The sequence below is a fragment of the Pleurodeles waltl genome, chromosome 8 (genome assembly GCF_031143425.1).
Source record: "Pleurodeles waltl isolate 20211129_DDA chromosome 8, aPleWal1.hap1.20221129, whole genome shotgun sequence".
NCBI lineage: Eukaryota > Metazoa > Chordata > Amphibia > Caudata > Salamandridae > Pleurodeles > Pleurodeles waltl.
This window is the reverse complement of record NC_090447.1, coordinates 529,428,166-529,452,039: the sequence shown is the minus strand read 5'-3', so window position 1 is coordinate 529,452,039 and position 23,874 is coordinate 529,428,166. Positions and strand designations below refer to the sequence as shown.

General features: G+C 43.7%; 1 protein-coding gene across 3 annotated transcripts in view; it reads left to right on the top strand.

Moving 5' to 3' along the window:
* The window catches only part of ERCC5 (ERCC excision repair 5, endonuclease), a 163,153-nt gene that overhangs the window by 66,569 nt on the left and 72,710 nt on the right, over positions 1 to 23,874 (top strand). For all 3 annotated transcript variants that reach the window (XM_069204561.1, XM_069204559.1, XM_069204560.1), the window contains 2 exons: positions 21,340 to 21,459; positions 22,826 to 23,039. In XM_069204561.1, coding sequence (XP_069060662.1) covers positions 21,340 to 21,459; positions 22,826 to 23,039 — 334 coding nt within the window. The remainder of the gene's footprint in view (positions 1 to 21,339; positions 21,460 to 22,825; positions 23,040 to 23,874) is intronic.

The window sequence follows — 23,874 nt, the reverse complement described above, 5'->3', positions numbered from 1 at the left end:
ACCGGGCCTATTTGTTTTCGTTGCTGGGTTATGATATTCTATGAATCCGATTATCGGTATTGATTCCATTGCTCAGGATTCCTGTATGAGTAAGATGTCAAAAGTGCTGAAAAAATGTATTACGGCGGGATCCTCCAGTTTTGACCGAAGGCCACCGATATTCCAGGAGCAGATGGATAAAATGCCGTGTGCGGGTTGATCCTTACCACTTCAATTGTTGCCCATTGGTCTTGGGGGTAAAACCGTCGCTACCCGTTCCCTTTCTGGGTACTTTTGTTGACCCAAAACCACTCTTTCCCTCCCTTCTTCTCTCCATACTTGGACTGTCAGCGGGTGTGTAGGTGGGTTCTCCTCACTGCACCTTTGTTCGATGGGTCTGCTGGCCTGATGTACTCCTTTCAGAACCGACCATGCGCCTTTGGAGGTTCCCAGGTATTGTGGGGCTAGTAACGGGGTTGGATAGCGGTCTCCTTTGTAGATGGTTACCTATGTATTCTGTGGGATTTTAACCACGCCCATCTCACGCTGATGACTTTTACTCGTTCGTGGGCTTGCCTTTCAAAAATTCCTTGATGTCATTGGCAAATGCTTTATGTTTGTCCCTCCTTGGGGCGGTTTTGTTCCCACCTTGCAGACTGACCCTTTTACATGGTTTAATGCACGATTGCCACTATACTTCAACGTGGGTGAACTTTTTGTCTCTCCCGCTTTGTGCTCCATCGCTGCCATCGCTCACAACACAGAACAGCGCGAAGTCCACTGGCGGTATTGAAGCACTGCTCACATTGTTACCTAATCGGACTCATTTGTTTAGGCTCTCCCTTTCATGCTCCATAACTTTCACAGAAACGCTTGTAGTTGATAAATGCTTTATGTAAAAAAAAAACACAGAAATCCTCAAAGCGGCTCTCCTGACACAGCAGGTCAATACTACAATATTCACTGTAATCCGGAAACTCGCCCAAATGCTTTGCAGGCCATTACTTTTAGAAAACATTTTTGCCCTTAACTCAGCCTGTCATGGTCCTAGGAAAATGGGACCACCACCGAAACGTTTTACGACAACGTCTTTCTGTCTACATCATCTCTCGGTTCCCACACTATGTTAGTGTCCTCCTACCATTCAGTGTCTTTTTAAGCTCTCTCATGGCTGGAACTTTTGTTTTACAGCTGGGAGTAGTTTGTGTTTTGAGGGCCTTGTTTGTAATATCATTGCAGTTAGGCATGCTAAGCCTGAAAATGTGTAATGCACTTCGCCCTCCATTTTCTTTTCATTTGGTTATGCCCCCTATAGGCTAACTATATGGTTACATGACCATGTTTCTTACAAATGCTGTTTTCATTCTGGTGTCCTCTCGGGGCTGTTTTAACCATTAGTCAACATGGTACAATAATTGTGGCACTGAAACACACCCCAAAATGCTTTGCAGGGCATTACCTTTACAAAACATTTTTGCTCATAGCTCCCAGGACAATGAGACCACCTTCAAAACATTCACCATGACGTGCTCTTTCTGTCTACATCATCCCTGGATCCCCACACTAGGTTAGTGGAGACCCCAAAATAATAACCCCTCCCACCATTCAGTGTCTTTTTAACTTCTTTCATTGCTGGGACTTTTGTTTTGCAGCTGGCAATTTTGTTTTAAGGGCATTGTTTGTTATATCTTTGCGGTAGGCCTACTAGCCTTCACAATGTGTAATGCACTACACTTTCTAGTGAGTAAATATATGGTTACACTGCATTACTTTCTGCCATTCTGTTTTCATGTGGTTATGCCTTTTAGGGGCTTACTATATGGTTAAATGTATATGTTTCTTACAAATGCTATTTTCATTGTGGGATTCTCTAGGGGTTCTGAGCATTACAGAATAATGCCAAACGTTTATTTCTGATAAAGGTTTTTATTGGGTTTACATAATAATTGTATATGTTTTATTAATCTCTCCTTATTGCAATTATGACCATGATTCAGGCCAACTTAACATCTTATTACACTATGACTGTTTGAACAATCATGATATGTTTGGGTGCCACTTCTAGTTTATTTCTCTCGTTACTCCTCCTTGGCGATCTTGTGTCTTTTTTGGGGGAGTTGTGTTAGCCAGTCAGCAGCTCTGATGGTGGGGTGGTGAAAGTGGTATTCTGTTAGAATTAGCATGGCAGATTTAAATTAGGGAGCTAAATGGCAGCATTTTCATTTTTGGCTGCATATAGAGGAAGAAGGTAAATGGGAGTGCTTTAGTTATACGCAGGGCCAATGGAATTATGTGGCAGGATAAGACCAAATTATCTGGCAGGGTTATCTAATTAATGTGGCAAGAAAAGTCCAGTTATGAATTTACAGTGTCAATAGCTCTAACTCAAGCAAATGTGAGACCTATTGCATTGCAAATGCTTGTTTTCTGTTCCTATGAATGTGTGAGACTGAATCACTTCAGCAGGTTTCTCTGCAGCCTGGTGAGTATAGAGTGTCTGATTCCCCCTTTACAACACCTACACAGCCCTGCCCCATGCATTACAGAAAATAATGGAGGGTAGGAAGCTTGGCCTGGTGGACCAAAGAAGGAAGAGCAGAACAGCAGAGAAGAGCATGCTTATTCTGCAGCTTCCAAGGCTGGCTGGTTCAGCTGATGCTTCATGCATGTGTCAGAGCGCATGAGCAATGGCGTATTCTGAAGGGAATCTCTCTCAGATGTAGGGAGACCCATTGACAATAGAACAAGTTTCCAGGAACCACAGTAGCTATGGCGTTCCCACCTGCTGTAGCCAGAGCACTACACTATCTTCCGTGAGCCGTAATGCAATATAAATAAATTGTGGAGACAAAAAGCAAATGTTTGATTACATTTGTACTTGTGAACCTGTTTTGAAAAGTTGACAAAAAATCCTTTACTGAACCTTTTTATGCATTTCATCTATCTTCTCCCCATCATCAAAATCTTTCCTCTGATAATAGTTTGAAGTGATGGTGGCAATATATATGTTCGATGGCATGTATAGTTGCAGATACACGTGCTGTGCATAGGATTCCGACATCTAGTGTTTGACTCGGAGTGTTACAAGTTGTTTTTCTTCGAAGAGGTGTTTTTGAGTCACATGATCGAGTGACTCCTCCTCTTCGGTTCCATTGCGCATGGGCATCGACTCCATTGTTAGATTGTTTTCTTTCTGCCGTTGGGTTCAGACGTGTTTCCTTCTCGCTCTGAGATTTCAATTTGGAAAACGTAAAAAACGTTCACTTCGTCGGTATCGTTTAAATCGGATTTATAATCTTCCATCGACACAGCAGTACCATCGGGAAACAACTCTGTTCGCCCTTCGGGGCGCGCATGCCCAACTCTGGCTTAGTCGGGCCGACCGCGTGGAGAGCCTCATGGATCGGACTCCATTCCGATTCTGTCCTCGGTGCCACACAAAGTACCCATACACAGACCAGCATCTGGTTTGCAACCTCTGCCTTTCCCCAGACCATTGGAGGAAAACTGCGAGGCCTGTCGATCCTTCCGATCGAAAAAGACTCCGAGACTGAAGAGCAAGAAGGCTCGAAATGGCGTCAAAGAGCGGGGAACATCTTGACGTAGAAGAGGGAGAATTAATGCAGACAGCAGTCTCAGTTCGAGATTCGGAGTCGGAGCAGGAATCAGAGGAAGAAAGACCAGTCACAGCCGGACAACATGTGAGTACATCTGCCCCTGCACCCTCACAAAAACAGAAATAAAAGGCCTTGGGTACGCCACTGCAGGAAGGCCATGGCTCTGCCCGAAAAAAGACTGTCGGTGACCGACCCCCCAGGTCAGCACTGAAAAAGGCCACTCCTCCTAAAACCTCGGAGACAACAAAAAGCTCAGTTTCCGACTCCAGCAAACATCAATTTTCGGAGTCGAAAATAAGAAAGACAGTTTCGGAGCCGAAACCTTCGGCCTCCTCATCTTTTTCGATCCCGAAAAAACACACTTCGGAGCCGAATAAACCAACATACACAGAGGAACATGGACTTTCGAAAAGACTTAAAGCCACAAAACCTCTGAAGAGGGGTTAGAGTTAGAACCAATACTACAAATTATGGGTGAAAGGCAATCCAGGATCCACATCCATAAAGAAACAGAGAGAATTCTCACAGCAACTCCTTTAAAAACAAAGAGGAAGCTAGCATTTCAAGAGGAATTGGACATTTTGCAGCCTCCAGCTAAAGTGCCAAAACAGAAGGAGAAACCACCACCACCTCCTCGGTCTTCTCCTCCTCATTCTCCGCACCTACCTACCTCTCCTCCCACCAGTCCTACACCAATGCATTCGCCCACTCATTCATTTGATTCACAACAGGACACTGTTGATCCATGGGATCTTTATGACCCTGATCCCATTCCAAGCAATGATCCAGACAGCTACCCCTCTAAACCATCACCACCTGAAGATAGTACTGTCTATAACCAGGTCATAGCTTGGGCTGCAGCATATCATGGGGTCACCATGCATACAGAGCCACTGAAAGAGGATTTTTTATTCAACACATTATCCTCAACTCATTCTAGGTATCAATGCCTACCAATGCTCCCAGGCATGGTGACATGCAGATCACATTTTTAAGGACCCAGTAAAGGCATGCATTATAACACCTAGAATAGAAAAGAAATACAAACCTGCACCTTCTGACCCTGATTATATCACCCATCAAGTACCACCTGATTCTGTTGTAGTTAGCGCTGCCAGGAAGAGGGCAAATAGTCAGTCCTCAGGAGATGCACCTCCTTCTGATAAAGAAAGCAGGAAATTCAATGCTGTGAGGAAAAGAGTTGCGTCCCAGGCAGCAAATCAGTGGAGAATAGCCAACTCCCAAGCATTATTAGCTCGTTATGATAGAGCCCATTGGGACTAGATGCAAGATATAATACAGCATCTCTCCAAGGAACACCAAAAAAGGGCTCAACAAGTAGTGGAGGAAGGGCAAGCCATTACGAACAACCAAATGAGATCTGCCCTAGATGCAGCAGACACCGCTGCTAGGAGTGTCAACACCGCTGTCACTATACGTAGACATGCATGGCTCCGATCCTCTGGTTTCAAGCCAGAAATACAGCAGGCTGTGTTAAACACGCCTTTCGACAAAAAACATCTTTTTGGGCCAGAGGTAGATACAGTAATCGAAAAACTAAGAAAAGACTCCGGCACAGCAAAAGCAATGGGTGCACTCTACTCTACACCATATAGGGGGTCTTTTTGTAAACCTCAATATCGAGGTGGTTTCAGACCACAGCCGTCAGAGGCATCAACCTCTCAAACAAACCAGCCTACCAAACACAGAACCAACGTGGTAGTTTAGAGGCACATACAGAGGACAAAACACTAGAAATAGAGGAAAATTCCAGACCTGTAAGCACCCTGCAACACACCCAAAACAGTGACTTCACGCACTACCTTCCACTCCACACCTCTCCTGTGGGGGGAACACTACAACAGTTCCACACAAATTGGCAAAATATTACCACAGACAACTGGGTGCTATCAATTATCTGCAATGGTTATTGCCTAGAATTGCTAAACACTCCTCCAACCATTCCACCAAGGTTTCACAAACTAACCACAGAATACACATTTCTGTTACAAGAAGAGGTCCAATCTCTACTACTCAAACAAGCAATAGAATCAGCTCCACAATCTCAGATAGGAACAGTTTATTCTCTATACTTTCTAATTCCCAAAAAAGATGGCACCCTCAGGCCAATATTGGACCTCAGGCCCCGCAATCTTTACATCCTGTCAGAACATTTTCACATGGTAACTTTACAGGATGTCATCCCACTACTACAAAAACGAGAGTTCGATGGCATCTGTCGCTGTAGATACGCATGTTTTGCAATAGCTCGCCATCTGGTGTTGGGCCGGAGTGTTACAAGTTGTTTTTCTTCGAAGAAGTTTTTCGAGTCACGGGACCGAGTGACTCCTCCTTTTGTCTCCATTGCGCATGGGCGTCGACTCCATCTTCGATTGTTTTTTTTCCGCCATCGGGTTCGGACGTGTTCCAGTCGCTCCGAGTTTCGGAACGGAAAGATAGCTACTTTCGGAAGATTTTCGTCGGTATTGTTGCGTTCGGGATCGGCGTAGTTAGATTCAACACCGCATCGAAGATCGAAGAGCTCTGGTGCCCTTCGGGGTAGTTTTTCGATCCCCCGTCAGGGCCTGGTCGGCCCGACCGCGTGCTGAAGAACGCCGATGGAACGGACCCCGTTCCGTTTCTGCCTCAAATGCCACAATAAATACCCCTATACAGACCAACACTTGGTCTGTAACCTGTGCCTGTCACCTGAGCACAGTGAAGACACCTGCAAGGCCTGTCGTGCGTTCCGGTCCCGAAAAACACTCCGAGACCGTCGAGCCAGAAGACTTCAGATGGCGTCCGCGCCGACAGCACACCGAGAGTTCGAGGAACAAGAAGAGGAAGGTACCTTCTCGATCCAAGAATCGGACTCCGAAGGATTCGACGATACACAAACCGTGAGTAAGACGTCGAAAACCACACAGAGGAAGATTTACAAGGCCCAGGGGACGCCACTGCCATCAGGCCATGGCTCCACCCATAAATTCGGTGACCGACCGTCGGCACCGAAAAAGGCCCAAACAGTGCCGAGATCGTCCGACTCCGGTCGAGACACCGGCACGCAGCCTTCTCGGGACCGAGAAAGTGCTGGAGACAAGCCTCGACACCGAGATGCCGGTGTGGACACGGCTCGACGCCGAGACAGCGGCACCGAAGAAGATCGACGCCGAGAGGTTTCGGCCCCGAAAAAGAAAAAAGTCACCTCGGAGCCGAAAAAACACGCAGACAGGGTTTCGGTGGCGAAACAAACTGCAAGCGACCCAGCTTCAGGCTCTTATACAGAAGAGCACTCGCTAACCTCCCAAATGCAAAAGCATAGGTTTGAGGAAGAGCTACAATCAACTGATGTGGACCATACGCAAAAGCGTATTTTCATACAGCAGGGGACAGGAAAAATAAGCACCCTTCCCCCCATTAGAAGAAAGAGAAGGTTGGAGTTCCAAACTGAACAGACACCACAACCAAAAGTGGTGAAAAGAGTTACCCCACCACCCTCTCCTCCGCCCGTGATTAACGTCTCACCAGCACAAACTCCATCACACTCCCCAGCTCACACCACCATAAGCCAGGGTGACCAAGATCAAGACGCATGGGACCTATACGACGCCCCAGTGTCAGATAACAGTCCGGAGGCATACCCTACAAAGCCATCTCCACCAGAGGACAGCACCGCGTATTCTCAAGTGGTGGCTAGAGCAGCACAATTTCACAACGTAAGCCTCCACTCAGAACAGGTCGAGGATGATTTTTTATTCAACACACTCTCCTCCACCCACAGCTCATACCAAAGCCTGCCTATGCTCCCTGGTATGCTCCGGCACGCAAAAGAAATCTTTAAGGAGCCGGTCAAAAGTAGGGCAATCACACCAAGGGTGGAAAAAAAGTATAAGGCGCCTCCTACAGACCCGGTTTTCATCACTACACAGCTGCCACCAGACTCTGTCGTTGTAGGAGCAGCTAGGAAAAGGGCCAACTCTCACACATCTGGAGATGCACCACCCCCAGATAAAGAAAGCCGCAAGTTCGATGCAGCTGGTAAGAGAGTCGCAGCACAAGCTGCAAACCAGTGGCGCATCGCGAACTCCCAGGCACTACTTGCGCGCTATGACAGAGCCCACTGGGACGAGATGCAACATCTCATTGAACATCTGCCCAAGGACTTACAAAATAGGGCAAAACAAGTGGTTGAGGAGGGACAGACCATTTCCAACAACCAGATCCGCTCCTCCATGGACGCTGCAGATACAGCTGCACGGACAATTAATACATCTGTAACTATCAGAAGGCATGCATGGCTCCGAACGTCTGGATTTAAACCAGAGATTCAACAAGCAGTTCTCAATATGCCTTTTAACGAAAAAGAACTGTTCGGTCCAGAAGTGGACACAGCGATTGAGAAACTCAAAAAAGATACGGACACTGCCAAAGCCATGGGCGCACTCTACTCCCCGCAGAGCAGAGGGAATTACAGCACATTCCGTAAAACACCCTTTCGAGGGGGGTTTCGGGGTCAGAGCACACAAGCCAGCACCTCACAAGCAACACCGTCCAGTTACCAGGGACAGTATAGAGGAGGTTTTCGGGGACAATATAGAGGAGGGCAATTCCCTAGAAATAGAGGAAGATTTCAGAGCCCCAAAACCCCTACTACTAAACAGTGACTCACATGTCACTCACCCCCTCCACACAACACCAGTGGGGGGAAGAATAAGTCATTATTACAAAGCATGGGAGGAAATCACTACAGACACTTGGGTTCTAGCAATTATCCAACATGGTTATTGCATAGAATTTCTACAATTCCCTCCAAACATACCACCAAAAGCACAAAATTTGACAACACACCATTCCAATCTCCTGGAGATAGAAGTGCAGGCACTATTGCAAAAGAATGCAATCGAATTAGTGCCAAACACACAAATAAACACAGGAGTTTACTCACTGTACTTTCTGATACCAAAGAAGGACAAAACGCTGAGACCAATCCTAGACCTCAGAGTAGTGAACACTTTCATCAAATCAGACCACTTTCACATGGTCACACTACAAGAAGTATTGCCATTGCTAAAACTACACAACTACATGGCAACTTTAGACCTCAAGGATGCTTATTTCCATATACCAATACACCCATCGCACAGGAAATACCTAAGGTTTGTATTCAAGGGAATGCATTACCAATTCAAGGTACTGCCTTTCGGATTAACAACCGCACCAAGAGTCTTTACCAAATGTCTAGCGGTAGTCGCTGCACACATAAGAAGGCAGCAAATACATGTGTTCCCATATCTAGACGACTGGCTAATCAAGGCCCATTCGTTAATAGAGTGCTCAAATCACACAAATCATATCATACAAACCCTCTTCAAACTAGGGTTCACCGTCAATTTCACAAAATCCAAAATTCTGCCGCGCAAGGTACAACAATACCTGGGAGCCATAATAGACCCATCAAAAGGAGTAGCCACTCCAAGTCCACAAAGAATTCGAAATTTCAACACCATCATACAACGCATGTATCCAACACAAAGGATACAAGCAAAGATGGTACTACAACTCCTAGGCATGATGTCTTCATGCATAGCCATTGTCCCAAACGCAAGACTGCACATGAGGCCCTTACAACAGTGCCTAGCATCACAATGGTCACAAGCACAGGGTCACCTTCTAGATCTGGTGTTAATAGACTGCCAAACTTACCTCTCGCTTCTGTGGTGGAACACCATAAATTTAAACAAAGGGCGGCCTTTCCAAGACCCAGTGCCACAATACGTAATAACAACAGATGCTTCCATGACAGGGTGGGGAGCACACCTCGATCAACACAGCATACAAGGACAATGGAACGTACATCAAACAAAACTGCATATAAATCACCTAGAACTTCTAGCGGTTTTTCAAGCACTAAAAGCTTTCCAACCAATAATAGTTCACAAATACATTCTCGTCAAAACAGACAACATGACAACAATGTATTATCTAAACAAGCAAGGGGGGACGCACTCCACGCAGTTAAGCCTGCTAGCACAAAAGATTTGGCGTTGGGCAATTCACAACCAAATTCGCCTAATAGCACAATTTATACCAGGGATCCAAAATCAACTCGCAGACAATCTCTCTCGAGATCACCAACAGGTCCACAAATGGGAAATTCACCCCCAAATTCTGAACACTTATTTCAAACTCTGGGGAACACCTCAGATAGACTTGTTTGCGACAAAGGAGAACGCAAAATGCCAAAACTTCGCATCCAGATACCCACACAAACCGTCCCAAGGCAATGCCCTATGGATGAACTGGTCAGGGATATTTGCTTACGCTTTTCCTCCTCTCCCTCTCCTTCCTTACCTGGTAAACAAACTCAGTCAAAACAAACTCAAACTCATATTAATAGCACCAACTTGGGCAAGGCAACCCTGGTACACAACGCTGCTAGACCTATCAGAAGTACCCTGCATCAAATTGCCCAACAGGCCAGATCTGTTGACACAGCACAACCAAAAGATAAGACACCCAGATCCAGCATCGCTGAATCTAGCAATCTGGCTCCTGAAATCCTAGAATTCGGGCACTTACAACTTACCCAAGAATGTATGGAAGTCATAAAACAAGCCAGAAGGCCATCCACCAGGCACTGCTATGCAAGTAAATGGAAGAGGTTTGTTTGCTACTGCCATATTAATCAAATACATCCATTACACACAACTCCTGAACATGTAGTGGGCTACTTGCTTCACTTACAAAAATCTAACCTGGCTTTCTCTTCCATTAAAATACACCTTGCAGCAATATCTGCATACCTGCAGACTACCTATTCAACTTCCCTATATAAGATACCAGTCATTAAAGCATTCATGGAGGGCCTTAGGAGAATTATACCACCAAGAACACCACCTGTTCCTTCATGGAACCTAAATGTTGTCCTAACTAGACTTATGGGTCCACCTTTTGAACCCATGCACTCCTGCGACATACAGTTCCTAACCTGGAAGGTGGCATTTCTCATCGCCATTACTTCCCTAAGAAGAGTAAGCGAGATTCAGGCGTTTACAATACAGGAACCTTTTATACAACTACACAAGAATAAGGTCGTCCTAAGGACCAATCCTAAATTTTTGCCAAAGGTTATTTCACCGTTCCATCTAAATCAAACAGTGGAACTTCCAGTGTTCTTTCCACAGCCAGATACCGTAGCTGAAAGGGCACTACATACATTAGATGTCAAAAGAGCATTGATGTATTACATTGACAGAACAAAAAACATCAGAAAGACTAAACAACTATTTATTGCATTTCAAAAACCTCATGCAGGAAACCCAATATCAAAACAAGGTATAGCCAGATGGATAGTTAAATGCATCCAAATCTGCTACCTTAAAGCTAAACGACAGCTGCCCACTACACCAAGGGCACACTCAACCAGAAAGAAAGGTGCTACCATGGCCTTTCTAGGAAACATCCCAATGCAAGAAATATGTAAGGCAGCCACATGGTCTACGCCTCACACATTCACCAAGCACTACTGTGTAGACGTGTTATCCGCACAACAAGCCACAGTAGGTCAAGCCGTATTAAGAACATTATTTCAGACTACTTCCACTCCTACAGGCTGATCCACCGCTTTTGGGGAGATAACTGCTTACTAGTCTATGCAAAACATGCGTATTTACAGCGACAGATGCCATCGAACTGAAAATGTCACTTACCCAGTGTACATCTGTTCGTGGCATCAGTCGCAGTAGATTCGCATGTGCCCACCCGCCTCCCCGGGAGCCTGTAGCAGTTTGGAAGTTACCTTCAATTATTTATATATGTATCATCTCAACCTTAAATAGGTGCATACTTAGTCACTCCATTGCATGGGCACTATTACTACAATTCAACTCCTACCTCACCCTCTGCGGGGAAAAACAATCGAAGATGGAGTCGACGCCCATGCGCAATGGAGACAAAAGGAGGAGTCACTCGGTCCCGTGACTCGAAAGACTTCTTCGAAGAAAAACAACTTGTAACACTCCGGCCCAACACCAGATGGCGAGCTATTGCAAAACATGCGAATCTACTGCGACTGATGCCACGAACAGATGTACACTGGGTAAGTGACATTTTCATTTCATGACAGCTTCAGACCTCAAGGATGTGTATTTTCACATACACATCCATCCTGCCCACAGAAAATACCTTAGATTTGTCATTCAATGAAAACAATACCAATTCAAAGTGTTAACTTTTGGAATAACAACAGCACCAAGATTATTCACAAAGTGCTTGGCAATAGTAGCAGCCTACCTAAGAAGACAACATATACGTGTCTTTCCATATCTAGACAATTGGCTAATAAAATCAAGCAGTCTTACACAATGCCAAAATCAAACACGTTATGTAATACAGACCTTACACACACTAGGCTTCTCAATAAACTAGCAAAAATCGCACCTTCAACCGGCACAAATACAACCGTATTTAGGTGCAATACTAAATACTCAACAAGCCCTAGCATATCCAAATGCACAAAGGATACAAGCTTTCCAAAACTTAATTCCACAAATACAACCAAATCAACAATACACTGTAAGATTTGTCATGAAACTCTTAGGAATGATGCCATCCTATATTGCAATTGTTCCACACACAAGACTAAACATGTGGCTCTTACAACAATGCCTTGCACAACAATGGTCACCGGCGCACGGTCAACTACAAGATCTAGTGTAGATAGACCGCCAAACATATATGTCCCTTCAGTGATGGAATTCCATCAATCTAATCAAGGGGCGGTCATTTCAAGACTCTGTGCCTCAGACCATAATTACAACAGATGCATCAATGATTGGTTGGGGAGCTCACCTAAACAATCACAACATTCAAGGACAATGGGATGTCAAACAGAAACAGCTACATATTAACCCCTTGGAGTTATTAGCTGTCTTTCTAGCACTCGGCTTTCTAACCTCCTTTCAAACAGAAGATTGTTCTTATCAAAACAGGCAACATGACAACCATGGATTATCTCAACAAACGGAGGGATGCATTCATCCCAATTGTCCCTTTTAGCCCAAAAAAAGTGGAAATGGGCAATCCACAACCAAATTCATCTATTAGCACAGTACATCCCAGGGATAGACAGTTGGCAGATATCCTCAGCAGAGATCACCAACAAACTCACGAATGGGAGATTCATCCTCAAGTAATTCAACAGTACTTTCAAAAGTGGGGAACACCAGACATAGACCTGTTCGCAACAAGCGAAAATACAAAATGCCAAAGCTTTGCATCCAGACACCCACATCCCCTATCCAAGGGCAATGCTCTATGGATTAGTTGGTCAGGGATATTTGCGTACGCTTTTCCCCCCTCTCCCACTGCTTCCGTTTCTAGTCAACAAGTTGCGTCAAACCTCACTCAGCATGATACTCATAGCACCAACATGGGCACGTCAGCCGTGGTACACAACATTACTAGGCGTATCTGTAGTACCACACTCCAAACTCCCATGAGGCCAGATCTCTTGACACAAAACAAAGGCCAGATCAGACATCCAAATCCCAAAACACTCAATCTAGCGATTTGGCTCCTGAGGTCATAGAGTTTGGATATTTGCACCTCCCATCAGAATGTATGGAAGTTATTAAACAAGCAAGAAAACCCAATGCTAGAGTGTGCAATGCAAACAAATGGAAAAGATTTGTATATTACTGTCAATCTAAAAATATAGGCCCTCTTACAGTATCAATACAAGATATTGTATGTTATTTACTTCATTCACAAAAATCTAACTTCGCATTTTCTTCATTAAAAATACATCTTACTGCAATTTCTGCATATTTACAAAATATACAACACACCTCTTTATTTAGAGTTCTTGTCATTAAAGCTTTCTTGGAAGGCTTAAAACATATCATTCCACCTAGAACGCCACCAGTTCCATCATGAAATCTAAACATAATGCTTACAAGACTTATGGGTCCACCATTCGAGCCAATGCTCTCATGTCAACTGCAATTTTTAACATGGAAAGTTGCCTTCCTAGTGGCAATTACTTCTTTAAGAAGAGTAAGTGAAATCCAAGCCTTTAGTCTTGAAGAACCTTTCTTCCAAGTACACAAACATAAAGCCGTACTAAGAACAAATGCAAAGTTTCTACCAAAACTCATATCACCATTTCACATTAATCAAACAGTGGAACTGCCAGTCTTCTTCCTACAGCCAGATTGTGTGGCAGAAAGAGCTCTACATACATTAGACATCAAAAGAGCTTTAATGTACTATATAGACAGAACCAAACCATTTAGAAAGACTAAACAACTATTTGTAGCTTTCCAAAAACCACATATAGCTAATCCTATATCTAAACAAGGTTTAGCAAGAAGGATTGTAAGGTGCATCCACACATGCTATATTAAAGCAAAAAGAAAGCTATTAGTTACTCCCAAAGCACATTCTACAAGAAAGAAAGGTGCAACAATGGCTTTCTTAGGGAATATACCAACGACTGAAATAAGTAAAGCAGCTACATGGTCAACACCACGTACATTCACTAAACACTACTGTGTAGATGTATTATCACAACAACAAGCCACCGTAGGCCAAGCTGTCCTAAAAATGTTATTTCAAAGAACTTCAACTCCTACAGGCTAGCCACCACTATTTTCTGGGAGGACAAACCGCTTTGTAGTCTATGCACAGCATGTGTATCTGCAGCTACACATGCCATGGTCACTTACCCAGTGTACATCTGTTCGTGGCATGTTGTGCTGTAGATTCACATGCACACTCCCTCCTCCCTGGAAGCCTGTAGTCGTTTAAGTTATTACACTGGTCTATGCAAATGTAAATGTATATACATCTCTTACTTTATACCTATATACTCTATCACTCCTTCCTTTACCCCTCTGTGGGAAAACAATCTAACAATGGAGTTGATGCCCATGCCCAATGGAACCGAGGAGGAGGAGTCATTCGATCTCGTGACTCGAAAAGACTTCTTCGAAGAAAAACAACTTGTAACACTCCGAGCCCAACACTAGATGTCAGAATCCTATGCACAGCATGTGAATCTGACCCAGAACATGCCACAACAGATGTACACTGGGTACGTGACATTTTCCATATTTTTATATATATGTTCGATTGCATGTGTAGCTGCAGATACACATGCTGTGCATATCCCGCCATCTAGTGTTGGGCTCGGAGTGTTACAAGTTGTTTTTCTTCGAAGAAGTCTTTTCGAGTCACGAGATCGAGGGACTCCTCCCCTTTCGGCTCCATTGTGCATGGGCGTCGACTCCATCTTAGATTGTTTTCTTTCCGCCATCGGGTTCGGACGTGTTCCTCTTCGCTCCGTGTTTCGGTTTGGATAGTTAGTTAAATCTTGGAAATTTCAACGGTATTGTTTGCGTTCGGTATCGAGTTAGTTAACGCAGATCGACACCGAATTTTGAAAAACTCCGGTGGCCCTTCGGGGTTTCGATTCCCCGGCGGGGCCTGGTCGGCCCGACCACGTGCGTCTTCAAGGCTAATGGAACGGACCCCATTCCGCTTCTGCCCCGAATGTCACAACAAGTATCCTTACACAGATCAACATTTGGTCTGTAATTTGTGTTTGTCTCCCGAACACAAAGAGAATACCTGCGAGGCCTGTCAAGCGTTTCGGTCGAGGAAAACTCTGAGGGACCTGAGAGCAAGAAGGCTTCAAATGGCATCAGCGCTGTCAGGACACCACGACTTGGAGTAAGAAGAAACCTTCTCCATTGCTGACTCGGACGAGGCCGAAACAGAATAGACGCCGAAAACCGTGAGTAAAACAGCCCCGGCCAAAACTCACGTAAAAAGCATGAAAGCCCATGGGACGCCACCGCCGGCAGGCCATGGCTTAACCCGAAAAATCGGTGACCGTCCATCGGCACCGAAAAAGGGCACACATGTGCCGAAGTCATCCGACTCCGGTCGAGATACCGGCACAGAACAGACTCGGCACCGAGACACTGGTTCAGAGCAATCTCGACATCGAGATACCGGCACCGAGATACCGGAACACCGAAACCCAAAAAAGTGGCTTCGGAACCGAAAAAGACGGTTGAAAAGGTTTCGATACCAAAACATCCGGCTTCGGAGCCGAAAATGAGTTCCTACTCTGAGGAACAAGGCCTTTCTGCACAAATGCAAAGCCATAAATTCAGACAAGAGCTAGAAACAGGGGAGCCAGATTACACACACAGAAGGCTCCACATTCAAAAGGAGACAGGAAAAATAAGAACTCTCCCTCCTATAAGGATGAAAAGGAAACTTGCTTTCCAAGCTAAAGAACAGCCACAGGCAAAGGTGGCAAAACAAGTAACTCCGCCACCATCACCACAACGCTCACCACAACCATCACCAATGGCTACCCCACCTATGATGCAGTCTCCAACCCACACAGGGATGAGCCAAGATGACCCAGATGCATGGGATCTTTATGATGCGCCTGTATCAGATAATAGTCCAGACTGTTACCCAGCAAGACCATCACCACCTGAAGACAGTACTGCTTACACACAGGTGGTGTCCAGAGCAGCTGCTTTTCACAATGTGACACTGCACGCTGAACCGATTGAAGATGACTTTTTGTTTAATATGCTGTCGTCAACACATAGTCAGTACCAGAGTCTTCCGATGTTACCAGGAATGTTGAAACTCGCAAAGCAAGTATTTCAAGAGCCCGTAAAAGGCAGGGCCATCACTCCTAGGGTGGAGAAAAAGTACAAGCCTCCCCCAACAGACCCTATGTACATCACGCAGCAACTGACGCCTGACTCGGTAGTAGTAGGCGCAGCTCGTAAAAGGGCAAATTCACACACCTCTGGAGATGCACCACCACCCGACAAGGAAAGTCGCAAGTTCGACGCAGCGGGGAAAAGAGTTGCAGCACAAGCAGCCAATCAATGGCGCATTGCCAATTCACAGGCTTTGCTATCAAGATATGATAGAGCTCATTGGGACGAAATGCAACACTTCATAGAACATCTACCCAAAGAGTTCCAAAAGCGTGCACAACAAGTGGTGGAAGAAGGCCAAAGTATCTCGAATAACCAGATACGATCGGCAATGGATGCAGCAGACACAGCTGCAAGAACTGTAAATACAGCGGTCACCATTCGGAGACACGCATGGCTACCCACCTCAGGATTCAAGCCCGAAATCCAACAGGCGGTGCTTAATATGCCTTTTAACGGACAGCAATTGTTTGGGCCGGAAGTGGACACTGCTATAGAAAAGCTAAAAAAGGACACGGATACGGCCAAAGCCATGGGGTGCGCTCTACTCCCCACAGAGCAGAGGCACATTTCGGAAAACACAATTTAGAGGGGGGTTTCGGGGCCAAACCACAGAACCCTCAACCTCACAAACCAGACCCACATACCAGAGCCAATATCAGAGGGGAAGTTTTAGGGGACAATATAGAGGTGGACAGTTCCCAAAAACTAGAGGAAAGGTCCAAAGACCCCTCAAAATAAACAGTGACTTCATTGTCACAAATCCCCAACACATAACACCAGTGGGGGGGAGACTAACAGATTTTTACCAAAACTGGGAAGAAATAACAACAGACTCGTGGGTCCTAGCCATTATCCAACATGGTTATTGCATAGAATTCATACAATTCCCACCAAATGTGCCTCCAAGAACACACAACATGTCCAAACAACACATGAATCTATTACAAATAGAGGTCCAAGCGTTGCTACAAAAAGATGCGCTAGAACTAGTACCAAATCAACAGAAAGCAACAGGTGTTTACTCCCTGTACTTTCTCATACCCAAATAGGACAAAACTCTAAGACCCATATTAGATCTCAGAACACTAAATCTTTACATCAAATCAGATCACTTTCACATGGTGACACTTCAAGACGTCATCCCCTTGCTCAAACAACAAGACTACATGACTACATTAGATCTCAAGGATGCGTATTTCCATATACCCATACATCCTTCGCACAGAAAATACTTAAGATTTGTAATTCAAGGGGTACATTACCAATTCAAAGTGTTGCTGTTCGGGATAACAACAGCGCCAAGAGTCTTTACAAAATGCCTTGCAGTAGTGGCAGCCCATATCAGAAGACAGCACATACATGTATTTCCGTATCTGGACGATTGGTTAATCAAAACCAATACGCGAGAACAGTGTTCTCAACACACAAAATACGTTATAGAAACCCTTCACAAACTAGGGTTTTCACTGAACTACCAAAAATCACACTTACAGCCGTGTCAAATACAACAGTATTTGGGAGCAACAATCAACACGAAAAAAGGGATTGCCACTCTAAGTCCACAAAGGGTACAAGCATTCCAAAACGTAATACAAAGCATGCACCTAAACCAAAGGTTACAGGTAAAATTAGTAATGAAACTTCTAGGCATGATGTCCTCATGCATAGCCATTGTCCCAAACGCAAGATTACACATGCGGCACTTACAACGGTGCCTAGCAACACAATGGTCACAAGCACAGGGTCAACTTCAAGATCTAGTGTTGATAGACCGCTAAACATACACCTCGCTTCAATGGTGGAATACAATAAACTTAAACCAAGGGCGGCCTTTCCAAGACCCAGTGTCTCAATATGTGATCACAACAGATGCTTCCATGGTAGGGTGGGGAGCACACCTCAACCAACACAGCATCCAAGGACAATGGGACACTCAACAGAAACAACTTCATATAAATCAGTTAGAACTACTAGCAGTGTTTCTAGCGTTGAAAGCATTTCAACCACTAATAGTCCACAAACACATTCTTGTCAAAACAGACAACATGACAACAGTGTATTACCTGAACAAACAGGGAGGGACACACTCCACACAGTTGTGTCTCTTAGCACAAAAGATTTGGCATTGGGCTATTCACAACAACATTCGCCTAATAGCGCAATACATACCGGGAATTCAAAACTAGTTAGCCGACAATCTCAGTCGGTATCATCAACAGATCCATGAATGGGAAATTCATCCCCAAATACTACAAACTTACTTCCAAAGATGGGGAACACCGCAAATAGATCTATTCGCAACAAAAGACGACGCAAAATGCCAAAACTACACATGCCATTGAACAGAAAATGTCACCTACCCAGTGTACATCTGTTCGTGGCATGAGACGCTGCAGATTCACATGCGCCCTCCCAAGGCAATGCGTTATGGATGAGTTGGTCAGGGATATTTGCATACGCTTTTCCCCCTCTCCCCCTCCTTCTGTATCTAGTAAACAAATTGAGTCAAAACAAACTCAAACTAATACTAATAGCACCAACTTGGGCACGACAACCTTAGTACACAACACTACTAGACCTGTCAGTAGTGCCTCATGTCAAACTGCCAAACAGACCAGATCTGTTAACTCAACACAAACAACAGATCAGACACCCAAATCCAGCATCGCTCAATCTAGCAATTTGGCTCCTGAAATCTTAGAATTCGGACATCTAGACCTTACACAAGAATGCATGGAGGTCATCAAACAGGCTAGGAAACCAACTACAAGACATTGCTACCCAAATAAGTGGAAAAGATTTGTTTATTACTGCCATAATAATCAAATCCAACCATTACACGCATCTGCAAAAAACATCGTAAGCTACCTATTACACTTACAGAAGTCCAAGTTAGCGTTTTCATCCATTAAAATACATCTGACTGCAATTTTGGCTTATCTGCAAATTACACATTCAACTTCACTATTCAGAATCCCAGTCATAAAAGCATTTATGGAGGATCTAAAAAGGATTATTCCACCAAGAACACCACCAGTTCCTTCGTGGAACCTCAACATCGTATTAACACAACTCATGGGTCCACCATTTGAACCCATGCACTCCTGTGAGATACAGTACTTAGCATGGAAAGTAGCCTTTCTAATAGCTATCACATCTCTCGGAAGAGTAAGTGAAATACAAGCCTTTACCATACAAGAACCCTTTATACAGATACACAAACATAAAGTAGTTCTACGCACCAATCCCAAATTCTTGCCTAAAGTCATATCACTGTTCCACTTAAATCAAACAGTGGAACTTCCAGTGTTCTTCCCAGATCCAGATTCTGTAGCTGAGAGAGCATTACATACATTAGACATTAAAAGGGCACTAATGTACTACATTGATAGAACCAAACAAATTTGCAAAACAAAACAATTGTTTGTAGCTTTCCAAAAACCTCATTCAGGTAATCCAATATCCAAACAAGGCATTGCCAGATGGATAGTTAAATGTATTCAAACCTGTTATATAAAAGCAAAAAGAGAACTGCCTATTACACCAAAGGCACATTCCACTAGAAAGAAGGGTGCCGCCATGGCCTTTCTAGGAAACATACCAATGACTGAAATCTGTAAGGCAGCCACATGGTCTACGCCTCATACATTTGCTAAACATTACTGCGTGGATTTGTTAACAACACAGCAAGCCACAGTAGGACAAGCAGTATTAAGGACATTATTTCAAACAACTTCAACTCCTACAGGCTAAAACACCGCCTTTGGGGGAGATAACTGCTTACTAGTCTATGCACAGCATGTGTATCTGCAGCTACACATGCCATCGAACAGAAAATGTCACTTACCCAGTGTACATCTGTTCGTGGCATGAGACGCTGCAGATTCACATGCGCCCTCCCCGGGAGCCTGTAGCCGTTTAAGTTGACTAAAATTAAACTTGTAGATTTGTAAATATATCATTTTTAGTCACATTATGTACATACATACATACTCTATTGCATGGGCACTATTACTATATACACAACTCCTACCTCACCCTCTGCGGGGAAAACAATCTAAGATGGAGTCGACGCCCATGATCAATGGAGCCGAAAGGGGAGGAGTCCCCCGATCTCGTGACTCGAAAAGACTTCTTCGAAGAAAAACAACTTGTAACACTCCGAGCCCAACACTAGATGGCGGGATATGCACAGCATGTGAATCTGCAGCGTCTCATGCCACGAACAGATGTACACTGGGTAAGTGACATTTTCCATATATATATATATATATATATATATATATATATATATATGTATATTTATATATATATGGTATGATGTCAACATATATATTTTGTGTGTTGTGGGACTTAGGGCCACATGTACTAAAGCATTTTCCCATAGACACAGAATGGGTAAAACCCTTTGTTACATCTAGCCCTTAGTGTGTAAAAGGCAAAACAAACTCCATTATAGCAACATTATATCTAACAAACCTGTGCATAAATTAACTTGTGCTAAAGAGTGCAGTTTCTAGATAAAGTTTTGATATTTCAATTTCCTTTTGCACAGTTTACAAACAGTTTGAAATAAAGAGTATTGGTACAATTATGGAAGTGAGAGAGAGAAAAAACATGTTAATTTTAGCACAAAAGCAGGCTTTTAGCAATACGTGTGAAGCGCATCAATTAAACTAAGCCAGACTCCATCAGACATGTGCATCCAGTTCTGTGGCCAAAATGTTGTTCGTTCTTAATTGGTTAAGTATGCTATGTTTTCTGCTTGTGTGGCCGATGTTGTTCTACTAACTGTTTTCAATTTGTCAGGATTGTATGCTGCTTCTTCATGTTCATAAATTTTGTCAATCACAAAGGCAATTATCCTCTGTATGTATTTTTTAATCAGTAAAGCATAGTGTTTAGTTCCATGTAAGTTACATAATTCAATGGAAGAACAGGGAAGTAACTCGTTAATTATGGGATGCATTTCCTTCAATATTCAGGAAGAATTGGAAACATTGGAAAGCAACTTGCTTGTTCAGCAGGGCACACTACAAGCTCAACAGCAACAGCAGGAACGCATTGCGGCCACTGTCACCGGTCAGATGTACCTTGAAAGCCAGGTATGTTTTGCTGTAATGCTGGGTGCTTAGAGATGTTCTGGTTATGTGTTTTATCTTATTCTCACTGTAATTGAGTCAATTATGTATGAAAGTAATGGTTGGGACAGACATGGAGACATTAAAGCCCACCAAAAGATTGAAAACTGCAAAAATGGAAACCTGTTTCAATGTAAGACCAAAAAGATGTAATTGGTTGTCATGCTGAAAGATTGAGGTTGCAGTGAAGAGATATTTGGGATTGTATTATTAACATAAGACACAGTGACTGCCCAGAACAATCTGACCAACAAGCATACTGAGGCCTTGGAGCTAAGAGTCCGGGTGCTGCCAGTTCTCCAGGAACGTCCCAGAGAATGATGTAGGGAACATTGGTGTACCTCATTCGAACTACACTTCTGTCTAAAACATCTGCTTTTGTTAACAGTGCCTCAACAGGGAAGCAATCAATAAGACATCGTCATTCAATATGTGCTCATTAACAAATCAGAAAAGATGTCAAAAGTTCATGATGCTGAGGCACTGCCATCGATCCTAGATCACTCAGTGCAAAAACTCTGGTCTCAACAGTTTAAAAATATATAGTTTAGTCTTTATTCTCGCTCTATGTTTTCACTATGAGTACCAGGCACGGGCTGCTTTTTTTTGGCTCGGTTGCTTATATAGGGCCATAGCTTGATACACAAGTATGATGAGCACAGGGATAAGGGTGAAAGAAAAGTGTACATAAGAGGGTCATGCCATGCGTCTTTTTGCCTCATGTTTTTTTAAGCTGTTAGCTCAAAGTGTTTGGTCATTCCAAAGTTTGTAATTGAATAGGGCGCAGTAGGCCTAAAAGAATATACAGATGAGCTATTTAGCTTACCATTGCCCCTTTAATTTTATACTGGTTATATTTAGCTATCAGACTTGTATAACGTCCATGTACAGTATAGGTATACTGCCTTAAGGTGCCTTGGGAGAAATGAAGGAGTGCGGTGGAGAGGAGAAGAAAGCCGGTGAAGGAAGAGCATTAACTGAACCGGTGGGTCTAGCCCTTTTTCTGACGTTTAGGAGGTTGTGTTTATTTCGAAGTGTAGCAGTACAGTTTTATGGATGATTGTTTTTTGATACTTGTTTAAAATAAAAAAATGAAAAAGGAGGGTGGCTGGGAATAGGTGTGCAACACTTTCGATATGATGCTACATTTTTTACTACATTGCCAGTGATTCAATGCTTTTGTTTTTAGTTTCTGCTTTTTATTGTGTGTTCACTCAATTTAGGCCTGTCCACAGTTTGCCACAAAATATTGCCTGGTTCTGAAACATGCATGCCAAATGCATAAAGATTCAGGTTTTGGTTGTGTTTAACTTGCCTTGCTCTTCTATAGGAGCTTTTGCGTCTGTTTGGTGTTCCGTACATAGTGGCTCCGACTGAAGCTGAAGCCCAGTGTGCTATCTTGGATCTCACTGATCAAACATCGGGGACGATCACTGATGACAGCGATATTTGGTTATTTGGGGCACGGCATGTGTACAAAAACTTCTTTAGCCAAAACAAATACGTGGAATACTACCAGTATGTGGATATTCACAACCAGCTTGGTAAGATATTGTGTGTGTGCTATCAATCAAAAGTAATAATGGAGAAGTAGAAGTTCTTTGTTTAGAACATTTGCAGCTCGTGACTGTAGCTGGGAATTGGAGGTTGAGTTTCATCTTTTGGGCAGTGGAAGTTGTCTCCCAGAACATTTTGGAATCAGTTAATGGACCATTGTCTAGTGTACCAAAAAACGTGCTCTGATGGGACTGATAATTCAGTTGATGGGATGTAATATTAGCCGAATTGCTAAATACGTCCTTTAAGTACATAGTCCTAGTCTCATCACAGCACTCAGTAAGAATTCACATTTGTGAGCTCACATTTATCCTGTTGTTTAGCTACGTTTTTTCAAACTTTGAATTAAATATATTCACTATCTGTGTCATTGCAGCAAGTGATCTCTCATGTGACATAGTTTGCGCTTCATTGTGGGAACTTTGCAAATCCAGAATAGGGTAAAAGGGTCATACCTAAAGTTTAATATGAATACTTCAGTGAAGAATATGTCTTTTGGAAACAGCGCTAACAACTGCAACAGGTAACGCTCTTATAAATAGAGGAATTGGAGGAAGCAACTTCTTTGAGACAAATGTGAATTTCTCCAGTGTCAGCCACCCAAACCAGTGTCTGGGGGGGGGGGGGGGGGGGGGGGGGGGGCGCGGGTTAATGGAGCCTTGTCTGGTGGAATTTCACATCCGCTTGTGGGAATGAGGTGCTCTTTCGAACTATCTTGTGTTAATGAATTTTATTTCACATCTATACATTTTACATTGGTATACTTTTGGTTATGCTGGTTGTTTGAAATGCCCATCTTAAAAACTGAATGGTCCCTAAATG